The sequence below is a fragment of the Dromiciops gliroides genome, chromosome 2 (genome assembly GCF_019393635.1).
Source record: "Dromiciops gliroides isolate mDroGli1 chromosome 2, mDroGli1.pri, whole genome shotgun sequence".
Lineage (NCBI taxonomy): Eukaryota > Metazoa > Chordata > Mammalia > Microbiotheria > Microbiotheriidae > Dromiciops > Dromiciops gliroides.
This window is the reverse complement of record NC_057862.1, coordinates 317020452-317042818: the sequence shown is the minus strand read 5'-3', so window position 1 is coordinate 317042818 and position 22367 is coordinate 317020452. Positions and strand designations below refer to the sequence as shown.

The 22367-nt window shown below is 39.8% G+C and overlaps 1 protein-coding gene across 5 annotated transcripts in view; it reads left to right on the top strand.

Annotated features, from left to right (window-relative positions):
- The window catches only part of PPP2R2B (protein phosphatase 2 regulatory subunit Bbeta), a 511290-nt gene that overhangs the window by 381926 nt on the left and 106997 nt on the right, over positions 1–22367 (top strand). For all 5 annotated transcript variants that reach the window (XM_043984083.1, XM_043984085.1, XM_043984084.1 and 2 more), the window contains 2 exons: positions 9603–9700; positions 12758–12923. In XM_043984083.1, coding sequence (XP_043840018.1) covers positions 9603–9700; positions 12758–12923 — 264 coding nt within the window. The remainder of the gene's footprint in view (positions 1–9602; positions 9701–12757; positions 12924–22367) is intronic.

Genomic DNA, 22367 nt, shown 5'->3' with positions numbered 1-22367 from the left:
TAGTTTTGGTCCCTTTAAAGGGCAAGATGACATTTGTGAGAGTTTGGGTTATCTCATCTCATTTTGCCAGTTAGGAGGGGATATAATAATAAAGCCACTTTCCAGGCCTGACCATTTGCAGAAAAGATAAGAATGCTTGGCTCCCATTTAGAGAAGCATATGTTTTCAAACTAAACTTTTACCAGAGAGCAAGCAGGGTGATAGACAGGGGTTCAGCAGCCAGAAAGCAAGGTGTTAGATCATTCAGGAGGTGACCTTTTTTGTCAGCTTTCTAACTGTTACAACCAGGAAGTTGGCTGCCTGGTGATGAATAATGGATGTGGGTATACCAGCTTTTTTTTTTTTAAGTTTATTAATGGAAGCTTTTTGTTTTTACATCATGGTTGTTTCTTGATATAAACTTGTGATTGCCATTCATCTCTGTGTCTTCCTTTGTTAACAAAAATAGACAAAAACCACATAAAACTAACATACAGCTTTCATCTTACAGTGTATGAAACATTCCTCACCAGTAGTCCTCCTTTTCTCTACCAAAGAGAGGGAGGTATTTCTTCACCTCTTCTTTTTTTTTTTTAATGTATAAGGTATTTTATTTTTCCGTTACATGTAAAGATAGTTCTCAACTTTTGTTTATACAAGCTTTACAATTTCAGATTTTTCTCCCTCCCTCCCCTCTCCCCTAGACAGCAGGTAATCTGATATAGATTATGTCTATATATCTCTATACATATACATATACATATACATATATACACACACATATATATATACACATAATAACATTAATCCTATTTCTGCATTAATCCTGTTACAAGAGAAAAAATCAGAGCAGTGATGCAAAACCTCAAAATAGAAAAAAAAAGCAACAGCACCCAAAACAAAAGAAATAATATGGTTCAATCAGCATCTATACTCCACAGTTCTTTTTTTCTTTTTTTTTTCTTGGATTTGGAGATCCTCTTCTATCATGAGTTCCCTGGAACTCTTCTGTACCATTGCATTGGTGAGAAGAATATAGTCCATCACAGTAGGTCAACACTCAATGTTGATGATACTGTGTACAATGTTCTTCTGGTTCTGCTCATCTCACTCATCATCAGCTCACATAAGACCCTCCAGGTTTCTCTGAACTCTTCCTGCTCATCATTTCTTACAGCACAATAGTATTCCATTGTATTCATATACCACAACTTGTCCAGCCATTCCCCAATTGATGGGCACCCCCTCAATTTCCAATTCCTTGCTACCACGTAAAGAGCAGCTATAAATATTTTTGTACATGTGGGTCCCTTTCCCCCTTCCATGATTTCTTTGGGCAAAAGACCTAAAAGTGGAATTGCTGGGTCAAAGGGTATGCACAGCTTTATTGCCCTTTGGGAATAATTCCAAATTGCTCTCCAGAATGTTTGGATCAGCTCACAGCTCCACCAACAATGCATTAGTGTTCCAATTTTCCCACAGCCTCTCCAACATTTATTATCTTCCTTTTTTGTCATTTTAGCCAATCTGATAGGTTCTTCACCTCTTCTGAGTGTGACATATAAAAAGTTTGAGAAACATAGTTTCTGGGTAATTAATCATTTTCTTAATCATTGGTAGCAAATAATAAAAAGGGTCAGTGACACTATCAAGTGTCAAAGACCCACTCAAGGCTTATATGCCCTTGGAAGACTGGTTGTTCCTGTGGGTGGCAATCAGCTTTGAGTGGTTAACAAGTAATGAGAGGTGTACCTATTCTTTTTTTTTTTTTTTTGCTCAGGCAATTGGGGTTAAATGACTTACCCAGGGTCACACAGCTAGTAAGTGTCAAGGGTCTGAGGCCAAATTTGAACTCAGGTCCTCCTGAATCCAGGGCTGGTGCTCTATCCACTGTGCCACCTAGCTGCCCCTAATGAGGTGCACCTATTCTAATGAAGGGCTGGGGTGTGTGACTGATTGTCAATCATGGACAAAGAGAGACTATCTGAACACCCACAATCTCTGCGATCTAGCCTGCCTCAGTGGAACACAGTGGGCCAGAATTTACCTTATATTAAATTCTTTGTAAGGTTCTCTAGTTGAGTGGGGTAGCAATTCCAAGATCATCATCCACCCTGGCCTTCAGAGAACTAAGCTTTGACCTAATTTCCAAATGAGGAAGGGAAAAAATTCTGGATCTCCCCAAACATTTGGTTATTTAATAATCGTTTCTTTCATGAGACAAAATTGGACCTTATAATTACTCAGTTTGACTTTATTTCAGTGTTCTTTCCATGTACCATATTATAATAATTATGGATATCACTGTCCTGACTCTACTTACTTTGCATCAGTTAATACAATTCTCTTCAAGTATCTCTGAATTCTTCATATTTATCATGCTTTGTGATAGGAATAGGGACTGGACTTCTGATTTTATGGGTGGATGGAAGGAGCTCCCAGATAAGAAAACTCCCTCCATCTAATACAGATTAGTGACTTCTCTGTAATTTATAGTATCAGAGAATTAGACTCTAAGAGGTTAAGTAACTTGCCCAGGATCATACAGTTAGTGCCAAAGGCAGGACCCAAACTCAGGTTTTCTTAGCTTCTAGGCTGGTTCTCTATCTACTGTTCCTAAGTATCAAACTCCTGACTCCTCCAGCAAAACTCCTGAGTGAGGAGGGAACTGGATTAAAATGTAATTGGGGGGCAGCTAGGTGACGCGGTGAATAGAGCACTGGCCCTGGAGTCAGGAGGACCTGAGTTCAAATCCTACCTCAGACACTTGACACTTACTAGATGTGTGACCCTGGGCAAGTCACTTAACCCCAATTGCCCCCCCCACACACACACACACACAAGTAATTAGGAACTGTTGACAAAATAAATAAAACTACAATACAAGATGATTTATGATTTTTGAAATTAATATATATCCCCAGGGATCGATTTCTATTTGAATTTGATACCACCGTACTCACCATCCTATCTACCCTCATTCATTAATATGCAACACTATTAAATTAAGATCATATACCACAATGCCTTTTGTTTCTAGGAATTTTGTTTTGTTTTGTTTGCTACTTGAAAAGTGCTATTATGAATAGTTTGGTGTGTATATGGGTCTTGTTTCCCCTTTGACCTGCTTGGGGTATGTGCCCAATAGTGGAATCTCAGAGCCAAGTATATGAACAGTTTAGTGACCTTCTTTTACAATTCCAATTTTTTTCCCCAGAATGGTTGGACCAGTTCACAATTGTACTACCAGTATATTAGTGTGCCTGTCTTCTCATAGCCCCACCAACATTGACTATTTCTATCTTTTTTTCATCTTAACCAATTTGTTTGGTGAGAGGGTAAACCTGAGAGTAGTTTTAATTTACATTTCTCATTAATAATTAGAAGCAGTCTCACATGATTGCTAATAGTTTGTAATTCTTTTGAAAACTGTTCATATCTAATGCGGAATGACTCTTTATATTTATTAATTTCCTATATATTTTAGATATTAGACTTATCAGAATTGTTGGTTTCAATTTTTTTTCTTCATTGACAGTATTCCTCCCTATCCTAACCTCTGATTTCATTCATATAAAAGCTTTTTAATCTTGCATAGTCAAAATCATCTTTTTTTCGTTTGTGAGCTTTGTTTAGTTAAGAATTCTCCCCCTACCCATAGCTGTGATCTTATTCCATGGCTACAGCAATTTATTAATTACTTGCAGTAGTTTGGAGAAGCTGCAGTCTGCTTAGGTAGAGAGGCTACTCATGGATTCTCCAAGCATGAAAGTGTTGGATGATTCAGTTAAATTCATCAAGAAGATATTAAGTGCTTGCTAAGTGCCGAGCATTGTGCTGGGCTCTAGAAAATACGAAGACAAAACAAAAAATCATCCATGCCCCTCAAAGAGTTTATATTCTCCTGGAAGGATATAATATGAGTGTACATAACATTTACAAAGATAAATATCTCTTCAGGCTAAATTTCTGGCTTCCACTGCTACCATGCCCCAGGTCTTTATCCCTGAAGGTCAGTCACTCTAGCCTTGAAATTCACACATTGGAAGTACCCTACAATCTATGGTCTTTTCCTCTGATTGGATGGCTCCTCCCAGAGTCTTCAGTTGAGGAGGGCACCCAGGCCTGCCATGTCTCATTTCTCTCCAGTCTTCCCCAGCCTTTTTCTACAATACTTCTTCAGTGTCATACCCCATGTCTGGGGACCTTTGTCCCCTATGTCCCTTTTCAGCTTCCTTTTATATATCATCTTCCTACACTAGAATGTATGTTCCTTGAGGGCAGGCACTGTCTTTCTACAAGTATTCCTAGGCTTAGCACAGTATTTGGCACATAGTAAGCACTTAATATAGTTGATTATCTGATCCACTGGATATGGCAAAACCACTCCAGTATTTCTACCAAGAAAACTCCAAACGGGGTCACAAAGAGTCAGACACAACTGAAAAACGACTAAACAACAAAAATGTCATAGTTATTTATTTCGTAGGGCCCTGGAGATAGTAGCAATTTTAAAATATTAAGTAAGAAATGCCGAGGAATTTGTAGAGAAATTCCAGTATCCCAACAAGGAAAAATTTAAATAGCATTCTTCTCCAGAATAAGCATCCCTGGTTGCTTTATTTGTTTGTTTGTATGTTTTGTTTGTTTTTTGGTGGGGCAATGAGGGTAAAGTGACTTTCCCAGGGTCACACAGCTAGTAAGTGTCAAGTGTCTGAGGTCAGATTTGAACTCAGGTCCTCATGAATCCAGGGCCAGTGCCTTATTCACTATGCCACCTATCTGCCTTCCCTAGTTTTTTTTCCAGACAATCTTCATGTAGCATAGTTTCAAGCCCTTCCAGAAATGGATAATAATCTAGATGTGATTTGACAAGAGCAGAATCTTGTCACCTCCTTTTCTCTCTATACAGTAATTCTGTGTGCCTTCCTATTCTAGACGGGTAAAGTACTGTCAAGCACATGAAGAAGAGTGATGTGACAAAAGGCTGGAGATGGGAGCAAATGACAGAGGGCCCTGACAGCCAGTCAAAGGAGATGGAATTTTATCCATTGCAAAGTGCACTGGGGATAATCTTTTGGGAAAGCATCTGCCCTCTTCTTCAAGCTACTTTGCTTTGCGTACCCTAGGATAAGTCCTCTTCTAGGACAAACCAGTTCTTTGCAAGGGGCTGAACCTAACTATTGTTTGACCAGGTGCAAGCCATGGAAAAAAGCAACTTGGCTCCTTCCTTTCTGGCACAGCCTCCTCAGAAGGGAACACCCATCTCTGGGGATCTAAATTTACCTAGATGCAGCCCACACAGACCTAGTGCTATATCATTAACATTGCTGCTGAATAAAGGCAGAATTCCAAAACTGTTATTAACTAGATTCTTTAGCATAAAGGATTGTGTGTGATCTCACTAGCCCTCCCCCACCCCACCCCCCCCATCTCCTGATTTCTTGTCCGTCTTTCTGAGGGCGTTGAGGTTTCAGGTGGTTTGAAAACTGTGATATAGTCTGTTGTGCTTGTTTAGAAGTTGAAAAAGGAAAAGAAAAGGTTACATCTATCTTTGGTTCCTCTATTAAGGCAGGAAGATTTCATGAAAACAATGTATGGGTAACACCTCCCAAGTCCTAACATCCCTCTGAACTGTGCTAGAAAGAAGCAAATGTTAGCTGTGCTTGATGGCTCTATTGGAAGGCTTCCAAGCATCTCTGTACCTACCAACGGCAAATGTTAAACCCCCTTTTCCCTCCCCTCTGAGAGTGAGGGTAAAACAACGATAAGTAAACTGGAACAGAAACTTGTTTGTTTAACTTTACCTGTGTGGCCATAGGCAAGGCACTGCCTTGCTCTGGGCCTCAGGTTCTTCCTTCAATTCAACAAGCATACACTAAGTGTGTACTATATGTACGGAACTGATCTGGACAGTGGAGATACAAAGAACTGTCCCTGCCTTCAGAGAGCTTCAGAGTCTAATGGTGAAGAATAATAAAAACAATGAACATGTATAAAACACTTTAAAGCTTACAAAGCACTTCACATGGATACTCTCATTTGATCCTCACAAGAGCTCTGTGAGGCAGGCAATACAGGGATTATTTTCCCCGTTTCACAAATGAGAAAAATGGGGGTTCAGAGCGCCTATGGGTATACAGCCAGTTAAATGTGAAAGACAAGCTCAAATGAAAGCTCTTATTGACTCAACTTTAGCACACACACCATCTCCCAAGACTGACTTTGTTAAAAAAGAGTGAAATAAGACAATGATCTCTACATCCCCTTCCAACTCTGAATCCAATCATTCTGGCATCTTGCTGAAGTTAACTGGCCCTACCAGATAGACCCCTTCAGTTACATGCTTGTACTGAGTCTCTAGGATTTCTTTCTGGGAACTGATGACTCCCCCTTCTATTCCCCACTCCCCTCCAACTTTACAAAGGTCAGGACATCACATTCACAGTTGAACACTGCTTTCATAGATAAAATGGAGCATCAGTCATGAATTGATTGAGGCTATCAGTACAAATTCTTCATTTCATGCAAGAGGCATCAAAGATGAAGCATGTTAGAGTAGAGAGAGTAGGCAGAAGACCTGAGTTTGAAGTCTGGTTATGACATTTATTGTACTAGCTGCATGACCTTGGGAAAACCACTTAAATCTTAGTGGGGGTCAAAGTGGGGGGAGGGAACAAGCATTATTAAACACCTTTTATGTGTCGGGTACTGTGCTAAATGCTTTACAAATATCATTTAGTTTTTTCCTCACATACACCCTCGGAGGTAGATGATATTATTATCCTCATTTTACTTTTGAGGAAACTGAGGCAGGAAGAGGTTAAGTGAAACTTCCCCAGCATCCCACTGCTAATAGGTGTCCAAGGCCTGATTTGAACTCAGGTCTTCCTGACTCCAAGCCCAGAGCTCCATTTGTACTCCCTATACAATTAGAGCATTGTATTAGATCATCTTCTGCGTTCAGACATTCTGTGATCATTTCAGGAGGCAGCTAGAACATGGAGCAAGTCATGTCTACTCACTGAGGCTCAGTTCCCTCATATGGATAGTTGAGATAGCAAGACTTCTATTGCCTACTTTACAGTGTCATTGCAAGGAAAACACTCCTGTAAACTATAAAGAACTAGTGTGGTTATTATTGTTGTTTGTATTATTAATCAATTAATATTATTAATAATGGGATAGAGATGTAAATAGTGTCAGGTTCTACATATTCTAGCTGGATTTATAACTCATAGGACCTCCTTTTATGTGTGTACAGCATTGTTGGCCCCAGTAGTTTTTCCTCTCTCTGAGGTAGGAATGACTAAGAATAACATGACCACCCAATTTTCTCTTTCTCTTCAAATCTCTGTTGTTGTTGAGTTGTTTTTTCCATCATGTCTGACACCTCATGACCTCATTTGAGGTTTTCTTGGCAGAGATACTGGAGTGATTTGCCATTTCCTTCTCCAGTTCATTTTATAGATGAGGAAATTGAGGCAAACAGGGTGAAGTGACTTGCCCTCAGTCACACAGTTAGTAAGCATCTGAGGCTATATTCGAACTCATATCTTCCTGACTCCATACCCAGTGCTCTTTCCACTGTACCACCTGGTTGCCACCACCACCAGGTTCTACACATTTGATTGAATATTTGATGAATTAAATATGGACAAATCATTCTCCCTCTCCCCCAAAACACAAAAATTTTTACATGCATGCTTAAGTATTTGAAGAAAAAGTGAAATTTGTAACCTGAATTATTAAGTTAAGTTCACCTAGTGTTCATTGTATCAAGCTTTTTAATAGTCACTGGAGATGACAAAAACAGAAAACTGTCCCTGCCTTCAAGAAGCTTCCATTCTACTTACATTGTCCAGTTAATTGTCTCCCTTTTCCACTTTATATTCCTATTACAGACATAGCCCTGGTGAGGGCTGGGTTCCCATCTTCCCTGTCTGATTTTTTTTTTAATTCATTGGCACTCTCAGTAGCAATTGTTGGAGCCTGAAAGGGAAATAAATGCTAGGGAATTAAATTCTGACATTTTTTTCTAAAAATAGCCCTAATAAATCCAATCATAGGTAATTTACCTGTCCTCTTTCCTCCAGGGGTAACCAGTCCTTGAATAAAAGCCCTGCGGCCGGGCATTCCTCATACAATTATCTGTGATCTAAGTTCTTGGTGTCTGGGTGGTTTCTCAGTTTAGAAATAACATGAGTACAAATTGCCCTCATTCCCTTCTGACCACATGACCCTGTTTTCATGCAGTCTTCCCTCCTAGAAATTAGATTAGGCCATGCCATTCTAGAGAAGGAAAGTGGAGTGACAGGAAAAGAACCAGCAGGGAAGAAGTGGGACTGGGCTGAGCTGCTTTTTTCTAATTCTGGACATTAGGAATTTGCCCTTGCTCTCCTTTTTCTTTTCTTTTCTTTTCTTTTCTTTTCTTTTCTTTTCTTTTCTTTTCTTTTCTTTTCTTTTCTTTTCTTTTCTTTTCTTTTCTTTTCTTTCCTTTCCTTTTTTCCTTATCCTTCCTTCCTTCCTCCCTCCCTCCCCCTCACTCTTTCCCCCTTTCCCTTTCTTCCTCCTTCCCCCCCCCACTTCCCCCCTCTATCTATCTCACCTAGCAGCCACTCACAGACCCATCCCCAGATGAGGAGCTTGGAAGCTTCGACCTGCTCCATTTCTGATCTGAACCAGTTCATCCATCCTTAGGTAGCTTTGTGGCCCCTGGATGGAATGGTGAGGAGGGGCAGAGCAAGGCTTACCATTGGCACAAATTTAATGTAAACACCTAATAAGCTTAATCCACTGCAGTTCAGGACTCTGGAACTCAAGTGATCCTCCACCTCTCTTTGTAGGAGGCAGGCTCTACCATGTCCAGCTGCCCCTCTCCCACCCAACCCCAATTCCTTCCTCTTATTTACTTGAATCACAGGGCCTGTAAGACAAAAATATTCTTGCCAATTGAGTTCTTTCATGCAGATAGTTCAAAACTACAGATGGAGGCAGCCATAGTAGAAAGGTTTGGAAGTCAGAGGAGTCTGAGTTCAAATGCTGACTGCTACATGTGGGACCATTAACAAGTTACTTAACTAACTTTTTGAGTTTTAATTTCTTCATCTGTAAAATGAAAGTGTTAAACTTGATGACTTCTGAGATGCCTTCTAGCTCTATTTATTCATGATATAATGATTCTATGAACTAGGGTTTGCCTTTTTTCCTCCTGAAAGTTTTCTAGTGAAGGAGGAGAAAATGTAAAAGGCTATGTCAGTAAAGGATCTGTGAATTCTATTGCTCTCAATGGCCGCCAAGTATTTGAAGAGAAAATTGCTATTTCTTTGAACCATAAAGAAATTCATTTTTCTTGTGCATATCAACAGGGAATGAAAATGCTTTCACTTTTGTTCCCTTCAAATCCCCCCAGAAATTGTTATGCTGGGCTGGCTAGCATGTAGGAAATTTACATTCCCAAGTGCCATTAACATTGGCATTTAAAAGACCTATATGAGAATCTTGTAAATTCCACTGGAGAGACAAAGTCTCATTCCTTAAATGCATTGAAAAGTATGGTTATTATCTACCCATGGAAAGAAAGTCTGCAGTTACTTAAATTGCCTTTGTCTTCTTCTTTTCAGCTGACATTATCTCTACGGTAGAATTCAACCACACAGGAGAATTACTAGCGACAGGGGACAAGGGGGGTCGGGTTGTAATATTTCAACGAGAGCAGGAGGTAAGTAGGAGTGAATGCAAAATGCCTGTTGTTTTTTTTCCCCCTTTCCGTTTTAAAGGAAGCTCCCTGCTGTTCCTTAATCCTGACGTGTCACTCTCAAACCTGGCTGTTTCCTTGTGAACTAAAAACTGCCCCCAAAGTCATTAGCATCAACAGTTCCACATTCCCTCTTATAAAAAGCACCTGAAAAGACTGCATTTTTTGAGTGCCACCTTATCTTTCCTGGGCTGTGCCACACAGTATGAGAAGACTGCAAAATTCTAAAGGGGGCATGCTGGCCACCATTGGTTCATTCTGAATTGTCTTTGTTCTCTGAGCTACCAAAATTCCATCTGACTTGGTTTCAGATGTTGCTGGTATACAAAAACATGGTGGCATTTGCCAACAGATGTAGGGAGGGCAGTTTGGGTCAAGAGAGAAGAAAGTCATTGTCGGCCAGTTCTGCTAAGAAGGGCATACTCAAGGAGGAAAGGAATTGCCCAAAGTGACATGTGGGAAAATATCGTGCTAACAAGGCTTCTCTGTGGTTTCCAGACGAAAGCCTGCACCTCTTTACCATGCTGTTTCAGACAGCAGTTCTAATTCAAGAGGGTCAGCTATAAGATCAGTCAATAAAATAGCTTTCCATGACTTGAGTTGGAGCCTTTATGGCTTCTGTCGTTCATATGAAATTATTTGGTTGCCTTCTGCCTCTGTTCTCATAACCTAGAACCATAGACCTTGATGCATGAGGAAATCTTTCACTTAGTGTTGTACTGGACATGGGCCACAGTTGGTCAGAATGAGTGGCTGATAGTGAGGCTTCTAGGAAGCCAGCCCACACCCTCTGTGGTTCTCCCATATGTCCTCACTTTCCCCATTTGGTAGTGCCAGAAATCTGTCAGCCACTTTGGAATCTAGAGAGGAGGGTTATGTAGGTAAAGAATATTTTGCATAAGGCCTCCTTACCAATTTAAAAGCTGTTCTGAGCTGAAAAGCCATTAAGGTTGCAACTACAGTCGGAAAAAGGAAAGCCTCATTTAGAGGTGATATATTTGGTAATTGTGCATTATTTGCAATTAATTTTTATAAGAACTTCAAAAACCCTAGGGGATTTTATATAAATCCAAGTGTTCAGAATTAAATCAGGCACCCAGCATATTCCATTGGCCCAAGAAGCACTAAAATGTGGTTGGCAAGTGAAAATTAATAGCCCTTTGTGACCTGGAATTTTTCCTGCGTTTCCAAAGCTGGCTGGTGCTAATTGGTCTGGCACATACTACACACAGTTGACAGTCTGATTTGGATGGTAGCAAATCAGCAATCTTAGAAATTTATTTTTAAGGTAGACTGGCTCTACCTCTTGCGGCAGTCAGGGTAGCGGCCAGAAACTCTACATTTAAGATATCCACAAACCTATTTTTAAATCTTCATTTGCAAAATTAAAAAAAAAAATAGGTTCACAATGATACTAAAGAAGTGGAAGTGCTGCTTAGCATAAATTACCCAAGCCGCACAGAGCCAGTAATAATACTTTCGTTCACATTTTCTCTTAGCTGTTTTTACCTATTTAAACTTATTTAAATTTGGGGAGTCAGGCTCATTAGAAAAATGAAAGGGAAAGGTGGGTTTTTTTTAAGGCCTCGTATTCTTGTTCCACAAAATTTCATTGTAGATAAATAGCATGCATTTAATTGGTTTAGTTTTGTAAAGAGCCCTAAAGATAAAAAGAACGATATATGCATCAAGCAGGAGAAACATTTCCATGTGATAATTATGTAGGGTCAGGTTCTCATCCTAATTCAATGGCTGAGTCTTGAGGAGAAATTCATTCTCCCACAGAATCAGCTTAGAAGAAACCTTTCTGCCTCCCCTCTCCTCCTCCCCGCCCCCCACCCAACTATGCATTTCTCGGTATCAGCAGAGGAGCACAGTTTAATACTTGTGGGCAGGAGACTGATCTGCCCTCCCCTCTATGGCTTCCAAAGTGGATGGCAGATTTCTGGCACTAATGAATGGGGAAATAGAGGACATATGGGAGAGCCCCAGAGAGTGTAGATTGGTTCTCTAGAAGTTTCACTACCAGCCATTCATATTGAACAACTGGAGTCCAATTGGTTTAGATTTCAGTTAAGATGTCCATAAGCTTTAGAGTTGGAAGGAACCAACTCATATCCAGACCAATTCAACCTCTTTTTCTTTTTTTCAAATGGATGAAGAAACTAAAGCCCAGAGAGCTTAAGTAACTTGCACAAAGCCACACAGTAAGTAAATAACTAGCAGAGCCAGGATTTAAACCTTGGTCCTCTGATTCCAAATTCAATGTTCTTTTCATTTATATGTGTGCAGACACAGATAAATAGAAACTAATATGTTATTCAGAAAGTTGTTTTCAAGACTAATGCTTGTACAACTTGGATGTGAATTTTTGAGCCCAGATTTTCAAAAACTGAATCAAAAAGCCCTTTGGAAATACTCAAAAGCACAGTTGGCACTGGGACTTCATTGATTTAGTTGTTCCTTCCAAGTATGCACATGGCAAACCTATCCCTTTCTGTCCATCCTGTGCAACTCTTTGTCCCTATAAGGAATTCCACCCTTTGGGGTGTGGAGGAAAGGGAGGGTTCCTCCTGACATTGTTTAGTATGGTGTCTGGCACATAGTAATAATTAATTATTAGTAATATATTAATTATATAGTAATAAATAATTAATAAATGTTTACTGACTGACTGACATGGTAAAGGAAAGTATACATTAGTTAACGTTTTGAAAGTATAATCCCCAAATTCTTTTTTATTTTTTGGTTCCAGTCCCCAAATTCTTAAATCAAGCTCTTTATCACTTTCTTTTATTTCCCCTCCCCCCCTTATTTTCCTCTCCTACCCCTTCACTCATCATTAATTTGGCACCTACTGTATACTCTGAACTAACATCAGCTGCCAGGTGAGTCTGAATAGCTTTGCATATAGCCTTGGGGACTTTGTCCCTCCCTGTTGTATGTTAGAGGAGAAAACCATTACAAATGTGTTGTTGTCTCACTTTTTAAACATCTCTTTTGTATCCCCCCCCCCAACAGAGTAAAAATCAGCTTCATCGAAGGGGTGAATACAATGTTTACAGCACATTCCAGAGCCATGAGCCCGAATTCGATTACCTGAAGAGTTTAGAGATTGAAGAAAAGATTAATAAGATCAGATGGCTTCCACAGCAGAATGCAGCCTACTTTCTCCTTTCCACTAATGGTATGTGATCATCATATCTAATGCAAATGTAACATTTTAGGGCTAAAGAAGTACTTTACCCCCAACAGCCAAGCCCTTGTGAGGTAGGTAGTATTAGCATTATGACTGCCATTTTGGAGATGAAGAACCTGAGGCTCTAAAAGTTCAAATGGCTCCTATTGTTGCACAAATAGTCAATATTGGAGCTTGGGATTTCTAGGTTTCCCAACTCCAAAGCCAGTATTCACTTTTTACACTGCATGTAGCCTCAGAGACCCATATTATTTGGTTAATATAAGATGTATAGACCCAGCAATTCAAACTAAACTATATGTTCTTGGAGACCTGTCTAAATTAATTACATCTATTGATCAACTCATCCAAGTATAATATCCAGATTTCCTCTCTCACCTACTGCCTCTTACCATGCTGTGTAGACAAAGACTTTTTGAATGTAACTCTGACAGTGGGCTCCAGGAAGACCAGGCATTCCTGTAATAGACACACCATACCCAGTATGTTAATGGGCTAATGTCTCTTCTGGGAAGCAGAGGTCATCTTCATATTGTCTTTGTCTGTTCTGATAAGGAACCTCACTAGAGACAGTGATCCAACCCAAAGAGATAAAATTCATCTTCACCTTCTTCTCTATACCTTTTCTTCCAATGATTCACTGAAGGGAAGTTGATATTATTGGTTCCAACAGGGAGAATGCATAAAAACCTGTGTGTTTGTAGAACTGAGGCAAATCAATAAGGCATGCTTATTGAGTGTGTGCCCCTAGCAGAATGAGGTATACCAAACCATTAGTCCCTGTGGGAAACCCACTCTCCAGGAGTGTGTACAGTCTAGATGGAGAGGCAGCATACACGTGCATGAGATAATTAGAGAACAGAATGGTATATAATGCAAGGCCAATTGTGTAGCACGGGGGCTAGAAATAAGACAGCACATGAAACTAAAATTTCCCTAAAAACCAAATTAAGCCTACAGCTGTCAGTTGGGTCCTATATGTAAGCATGGTCTCTGGGTTGGATCTATTTTTAATGTGTCAGTGAATTTTTGTATTTATTGAATTCTTCTTTTATCCTTTCTAGTTTTGATCCTTAAGAACAACCAAGTGCCACATGGATATTAAAAAAAAAACACCAATAAGAAACTGGAGCACTGAGCTCCTAGGGAACAAATCTAGGACCACTAAATAGGCTCAAAAATGACTGCCTTGGGAAAACAGCACTTGCATGTGTATATGTGTTGTGTATGAATCTGAATATATAATGTATACATATACACATGTGTGTATTTATGTCTTAGTATTCTATGCATACATGTATATACATAACACATTGTGATGGGCACAAGTAGGCTGCAACATATTTCATTGAAATTGGAAATTATATTGTCTTACAATGTAGGAAACATATTATGAAGAAAACAAGTGGACCAGGCATTGGAGGCAAGTGGGAGCTAAAAGACAGGCCTATACCCTTGAAATGCAAAAAACACTTAGAAGGAGGTCTCTAGCACTTTAGATGGACTATATATGGATGGGCTAATTTATGGGAGAAGATGAATTGGAATCTTACAAGATGAGAAAGCATGGATTGCTTAGTACCTGCCCTATTGAAGAGAATACTTAACACTGGTGGTAACATGCCAGATCCATTAAAGTGTAGGCAGGGGTGTGTGTGTGTGTGTGTGTGTGTGTGTGTGTGTGTATACTAGGACAGATATAATTAGGTCTTATCTCCTCTTTCTGATCCTGAGTCATTTAATCCTTCCCTTTGATTCCATTTGTTGCTCTTCTTACCTTCTGGGATCCTGTTTTTTTGGAGGTAAAACTGCAGCTGATTTGTTTTTATTTGACGGCTCTTCAGAGCAGTCACTGAACTTCTAGTCTAAGAGATCTTAGAAATGTGAGCCTGGTTATTCAGGATGAATGAGACTTTAGATGAATGTGACTTAATTACTTTAGGAAGAGAAAAATAGCAAATTATCTCCTGTAACCAACTTACTTTGCATTATGGAATTTATTCTATTGATCATTGTAATAAAATCCAAAGACTTATTAACCTCGTTTGGTGGGGGAGGGGGAGAAATCAGTGAAATGCAATGAAGATTAATTATATAGCATAATGTTCTGTTAATTGAGTTTTTAAATAGTTTTTTGATTAACAGGGATATTATCTTCCCATTTGGGATACAATTTCACATGCTGACAGCATCTCAGAATGATTCTTATAAAAAAAATTCCCATGTTGTTATATAATTTTCCTTTTTTTCTACAAATAGGGAGAATGGAAGCCCCCTTAAGCCATATGGGTTAACACATACCAAAAAATTAATGAAAGTCAATTGGAATTACTACATAGAAGAGAAAATTAAGATAAATGATAAGATTGTGCTTAAAAGCTGTCAGAAATGATGATAAACTACTCAGAGAATCTGCCAGGATAAAGGCAACGTCATTATTCAGAATAAAGGCCACCTATTCCTGTGATTCTCTTGCACACAAGGATTCAGGACACTGAGGAAAGAAAGGCTGAATACTAAAGTCAAGGATGGCTCCAGGCAAAACAGCCACGGAAAATTTAGATTAAATTCACCATCAATTATCTTTTTTAAAAACCATGCCAATCTCATTATATTTATGAGTAACTTTCATAAAAACAAGTAGCTAATTTTATATCCTATTGGGGTGCATGTCTGACTTAGAAAGAAAATGTTTCATGGGCTCTTTCTTATTCAGACAGGAGCCACTGTGTGTTTATACTGGAAGCTATCAGTTGAATTGAATTACTTGGCCCAGGTTCATTACTTGTACCAGCGATACCAGTGATGAGATGGGAGGGATGCCTTTAACTTGACAGGATTTACTGCCTGCTTCAAACTTTGCTCAAAGGATGGCTGGGTATTCTGTGAACATCAGCAGCATCATCATTATGGTTATTATTATTAATGGTGATGATGACTAGCAGACATTTATAAAGCTCTTTAAAATCTCCAGAACCCTTTCTGTGCCATCTCATATGATTAGATGCTTAACGCCAGGTGAGGCTCCAGAGGCCTTCTAGTCTAACTTACTAAGCAATGTAGGGATTCTCTTTATAGGTAAGCATCTAGACTCTGCTTGAACACATCTAGTCACTATCTTAAAAGGTAGTCTTTTCATTTTAGGGGCAGATATGAGTGTGAAAAAATATATTTTTGCTTGTGAGACAAAGCCTGGAAGCAAAGCATAGTGGATAGAGAACCAGACTTGGAGTTAGGAAGACTTGAGTTCAAATCTTGCCTCACACACTTAATGGCTATGTGTCCCTGGAACAGACACTTAACTTCTCTTAGCCTCAGGTTCCTCATCTGGAAAATGGGAATAATGATAGTACTTAGTGTGAGAATCAGAGCTGCGCCCTGAGGCACATCTAATGTGTAAGGGGCAGCTAGGTGGCACAGTGGATAAAGCACTGGCCTTGGATTCAGGAGGACCTGAGTTCAAATCCAGCCTCAGACTCTTGACTCTTAACTAGCTGTGTGACCCTGGGCAAGTCATTTAACCCTCATTGCCCTGCAAAAAATTTTTTTAAAATAAGATGTATAAAGTGCTTTGGAAGCCATAAAGTGCTATTTAAATATTAGCTATCATTATTAATTATTATATAACATCTCCCATTTCATCCTAATTTACCCTCTTACATTATATAGAGTAGGACAAAGAGTTAGCCTCAGAGCAAGTAAGACCTGCATTCAGGTCCCACTTCTTTTTTTTTTTTTTTAGTGAGGCAATTGGGGTTAAGTGACTTGCCCAGGGTCACAAAGCTAGTAAGTATTAAGTGTCTGAGCCCGGATTTGAACTCAGGTACTCCTGACTCCAGGGCCGGTGCTCTATCCACTGTGCCACCTAGCTGCCCCCTAGGTCCCACTTCTAATACTTAGCTAGCATTTATATGACTTGATTTGCAATGCACTTTACATATTTTAGCTTACTTGATCCTCATCACAACCCTGGGAGGTAAGTATATTGTTATTCTCATTTTTCAGATAAAGAAATTGGGGCAGATGAATGTTAAGTGACTTGCCCAGGGTCACATAGGCAGCAAACATCCAAGGCAGAATTTGAACTCAGGTCTTCCTAATTCTGAGTCCAACATATCATCCACTGTACCACTTACCTGGGCACCTCCTAGTGCTTTAGACTAGTAGTGTCAAATTCAGGACCCTTTGGGCACATGCAACATGTAACACTCTGAGGATGCCAAAGCAGATTAAAATGTAATTGGGAAATATTTAAAGAAATAAATAAAAATACAATAAACCAAAGATTATGTTAATATGTGATTTTCTAAGCCAATGTGAGACCCACAAAGACCCTTGCTGTTGTTCAGTTGGACTCTTCTCGACCCTATTTGGCATTTTCTTGGCAGAGCTACTGGAGTGTTTGTCATTTCCTTCTCCAGCTCATTTTTACAGATGAGGAAACTGAGGCAAATAGGGTCAAATGACTTGCCCAGGGTCACACAGCTAATAAGTATCTGAGGTCAGATTCGAACTCTGAAAGATGAATCTTCCTGGCTCCAGGCCTGGCATTCTGTGCACTATGGCTCCACCTAACTTCCCACAAAGATCCCTGTGTACTGTTTGCTGGCCCTATTTCTGCATCTGTCACCACTGCTCTAGGTAACTAAGACTCTAATTAGCATCAGCAGAGGAAGTTTCCTCACCAGAATTTCAGAAGGTCTCTATACCAATGTAATCACAGGTCCATTCCCTATCCTTTCCTAAGTCTTCTCTCCCCCTCCGAATGTGGAAAAGAGAGTTGATGGGTCTAGTCATAGTCTCAGGATCTGAACTGACCTCAGCTGGCTACGTTGATGAGCCAAAACAGTGATGACCTAGAGAAGCAACTCCTGTGGAGATAGGGCTAGTCATCCCCACCCATTGACACTCACAGAGCAGGCCAGTCAACCTAGCTGAAGCAGCAGGGCACCCCAAGGGAGAGACAGGGGGCAATGTCTGCCCCGCAGTAGGACCCTACTGGAGACAGTCCAGCAACCTGACTGAGCTGACAACCTTAAGAATAACGGTGCTTCTGGTCCAGCGTCACCAGGTAACATCCAGAGAAATAATCCTAGTGCAGATGCCCAGCAGCTGCTCCTGCCAGGGTTCCAACTACAGCTGCTAAAAACCCAGGAAAGGAAGTCTTTCACCAAAGTCCTTGGCACTGTCAGAAGGTTCCATAGAAACCAATATCATTTTATCAGTGGAAATGACACTAAAGAAGGGGTGTTACCCTCTGCTTTGCTGTTTCTCCCTAAGGATATGGGGCATTTCCGTCTGACCTGCAGCTGAAGCCTTCCGTGTGTATTGTCTCCCCCCCATCCCAGTTAGAATGTGAGTTCCTTGAGAGCAGAGACTGACTTACATTTCTATTTGTATCTCCTTCATTTATTAACACAGTGCTTTGCAAATAGTAAGTACTTAACAAATGTTTTTTTCATTCATTTTATCATGTTCTTCAGCCATTTCTCATATATCATAGTTTCTAGATCTTCTCTCCACATCTATTCTAGTTATCCTGTGAGGCATGTCCCATTTAATCAGGAACTTTCTTAAAATGTCACTCATATTCAAAGTGAAATATGAATAGTTTGGAATAGAGGCTATTTCAGTCATGTCTAAATCTTTGTGACCCCATTTTGGGTTTTCTTGGCAAGGATATTAGAGAAGTTTCCCATTTCCTTCTCCCGTTCATTTTACAGATGGAAACTGAGGCAAACAGTGACTTGGTCAGGGTCACACAGCTAGGAAGTATCTGAGGCCAGATTTGATTTCAGGAAAAAGAATCTTCCTGACTCCAAGTCCAGTATTTTAACAACTGCACCACCTAGCTGCCCTAGAGAAGAACTAGGACCTCCTTTATTTTGAAGGCCATAGTCCTATTAATATGGCCCTCAAAATGAATTGAAAGGGTGGGAGGTCATGTCCTGATGCTGAATCTTTTCTTATCCTATGGGTAGAACTTTAAATTTATTCCTGTTAAATTTCATCATATGAGTTTCAATCCATCATTCTGAGATATTTTCAGACTCCTATCTCTGTCATCTAGTAAAGCAGCTATCAAATCTAGCTGTGGCATCTGAAGGTTCACTTGAAGTCATTACTAAAAAACCAGAGACAAGGTCAATCCATAGCCTGACACAGTTCTAGATAGTCACTTGGGCATTTACAACGTGTTGGACACTATGCTAAGTACTGGGGATACAAAGGCAAAAATAAAGTCCCTACCCACAAAAAAGCTTATGTCCTTGTGGAGGAGGCCATGTAAAAATAACTCTGTTCATTAAAAATGTAAACAAAGTAGATGGAAGGTGATCTCAGAGGAAAGGCAATGGAAATGGGAGAGACTGGAAATTTAGGTGGGGCATTTTCTCTAGCCTAAAGCAGCTTAAGTCTTATAAGGGTTATATCAATGGATTGCTCTAATATGCAAAATAACATGGTAATTACCTTAAAACAGTATAGCTTAGAGGCAGCTAGGTGGTGCTGTGGATAAAGCACTGGCTCTGGATACAGGAGGACCTGAGTTCAAATCTGACCTCAGACACTTGACACTTACTAGCTATGTGACCCTGGGCAAGTCACTTAACCCTCATTGCCCCACAAAACAAACAAACAAAAAAAATAGTATAGCCGGTAGCTAGAAGGCTGGCCTTAGACTAGGGAATACCTAGGTCCAAGTTTCAGCTCTGGCATATACTAACCTTATGATTAAAGGCAAACTGTAAATTAAAGAATAGTTGCTGATCTTCACTGGTAGAGATTTTCTTCACTAGAAGTTTCCTATACAGATGAAATCATAGGGTGAGAACCCCCCCCCAAAAAAAAAAGTATGTGAAGATTACACAATTGAATGTTAGGAAGTCTAAGTGGGAAAGTGATTATTAACTGGACCATGGAAGGCTAGTGGGAGAAGGGGCCATTTAAGATAGGTCCTTAAAAGGATAGGTAGAAATTCCACAAGCAGAGGGAGGGAAGGAGAAAGAGATGATGTTCCAAGCATCTACAAACAGTAAGAACAAAGGTATACTACTGTGACGGACTATATTCTTCTCACCAATGCAATGGTACAGAAGAGTTCCAGGGAACTCATGATAGAAGAGGATCTCCAAATCCAAGAAAAAAAAAAAAAAGAACTATGGAGTATAGATATTGATTGAACCATACTATTTCTTTTGTTTTGGGTACTGTTGTTTTTTTTTTCTATTTTGAGGTTTTGCATTACTGCTCTGATTTTTTCTCTTATAACAGGATTAATGCAGAAATAGGATTAATGTTGTTATGTGTATATATGTGTGTGTGCATATATATGTATATGTATATGTATATAGATATATAGATATAACCTATATCAGATTACCTGCTGTCTAGGGGAGGGAGGAGGGAGGGGAGGGAGAAAAATTTGAAATTGTAAAGCTTCTATAAACAAAAGTTGAGAACTATCTTTACATGTAATGGAAAAAAATAAAATACCTTATATGTAAAAAAAAAAAAGAACAAAGGTATAGACTTGGGAAAGAATAGTGCCCATCATGGAGGTGACAGACTGGTTTAGTCTGGCTTGAGTGAAGACTGAGTGGACACAAAGCTGGAAAGACAGGGTAAGTGCCAGATTTTGGAGTGCCTCAAAAGACAAGTAGAGGAGTTTGAATTTTATCTGTTAGATAATAAAGAGCCATCCTTGGTATTTAAGCCTCTATCCATCCATAAGGAAAAGGAAGGAAATAAACCTTTATTAATCTCCTACTATTTACCAGGCACTGTGCTTAGTGCTTTATAAATATTATCTCAAGTAATCTTAGCCACAACTCTGAGAGGTAGGTTTTATTATTATTCCCATTTTACAGATAAGAAAATTTTGGCAGATAGCAATTAAGTGACTTGTCCAGGGTCACACAGATAAGAAGTGTCTGAGGCTCTATTTGAACTCAGATCTTCTTGACTTCAGGCTCAAGGGTTAATCTACTGTGTCACCTAACTGCCTCCAAGGGAATTTTTTTTCTGGCAGTTCTACAAAGGATAAATTGGAAGGGAGTGATGGTAGCGATTTGAAGGTTTGCAAGAGTCTAGATAGATAGGAATTGAGGACCTCTACTATGGTGGTGACTGTAGGAAAACAGAAGAGGGGACAAACATAAGAAATTTGAAGAAATGGAATGAACTGATGACTAGATGTGAGAAAGGAAAGAGAGAGGCAAGAGCCAAATGACCCCTGGATTATGATGCCTAGAGAAAAGTGAATGGTGGTCCCACAGCCAAAAATAGTGACCTTAGAAGGAGGAGCTAACAGAAGGGGACAAATAATTTGTGAATTTCGGGGCACTTGGAGAATCCACAATTACCTGTAAGGGGATAGCTTGATAGTGATGATAAATGGTAGACCACTCAGAGGATGAACACCAGACTGGCAAAGGGGCTGGAGGCAGGCTGTATGAACATTAATTGAAGGACCTGGGGTAACTTAGCCTGGAGAAGAAAGGTTTCAGAGAGACTTGACAACGGTCCTTCCATCTGAAAGGTTTTCCCCTTTGGAAGAAGGATCAGTCTTGTTCCATTTGAGCCCAGAGGGCAGAAGCAGGAGTAATGGGTGGATGAGTCAGAGAGGCAAATTGAGGCTTTACATAAGGAAAAACGGGATAACCAGCAGCTGTCCAGCAGAAAGATGAGGTTCCTTGAGAAGAAGTCGGTTTCCCCTCACTGGTGGTTTTCAAACAAAAGCAAGAAATCCCTTATGAAGTGGATGGTAGTGGGCTGGAATGGAGGGGGAGCAAGCATTTATCAGGCACCTACTATATGCCAAGAACTTTACAACTATCTCGCTTGTGGTGGGGACTCTTTTGGGGTATGGGTAGAACAAGAAGGCTACTAAAATCCCTTCCAACTGAAATTCTTTGCAAATCGATATATCCATAAGAAATATTCCATATTATCTCCTCTGCATTTCTACACTCTTGTCTTCCTCAGCAGTCAGTTGGTGTGTGTTCAGTCAGTGAAAACCAATTTTAATACTAGCCAGAGGAAGGGGAAAAAAATAACCCCTGGTTAGAAAAGTAATTTTGCTACAGGAAATTTATATGATGAATTCCAAGGGCAAGTATAAATAGAATTGATTTGGGGGGGGATTATTATTTGCTGTTAGGGGCTTCTCTATGCCATGGCACCCTTCTGTTAACACGTACTATCGAGAACTGACTATATAAACATGGCCTATGCCACATTTTCTTTCCCTAAAATAGCAGTTTAGTATGTGACAGGATATCCAGAGGGAATATAGAACCCGTGGGGGTTTGGCACAGAGATTGGAAGTTCTAAATTAAACCCTGCAGCTGGTGCCAACATTTCAGAATGGGAAGCTGTCTCACCTTCTGTCTCAGCACAAGCTGATGTGGGTCTTCAGGGTTGCCAGTGACT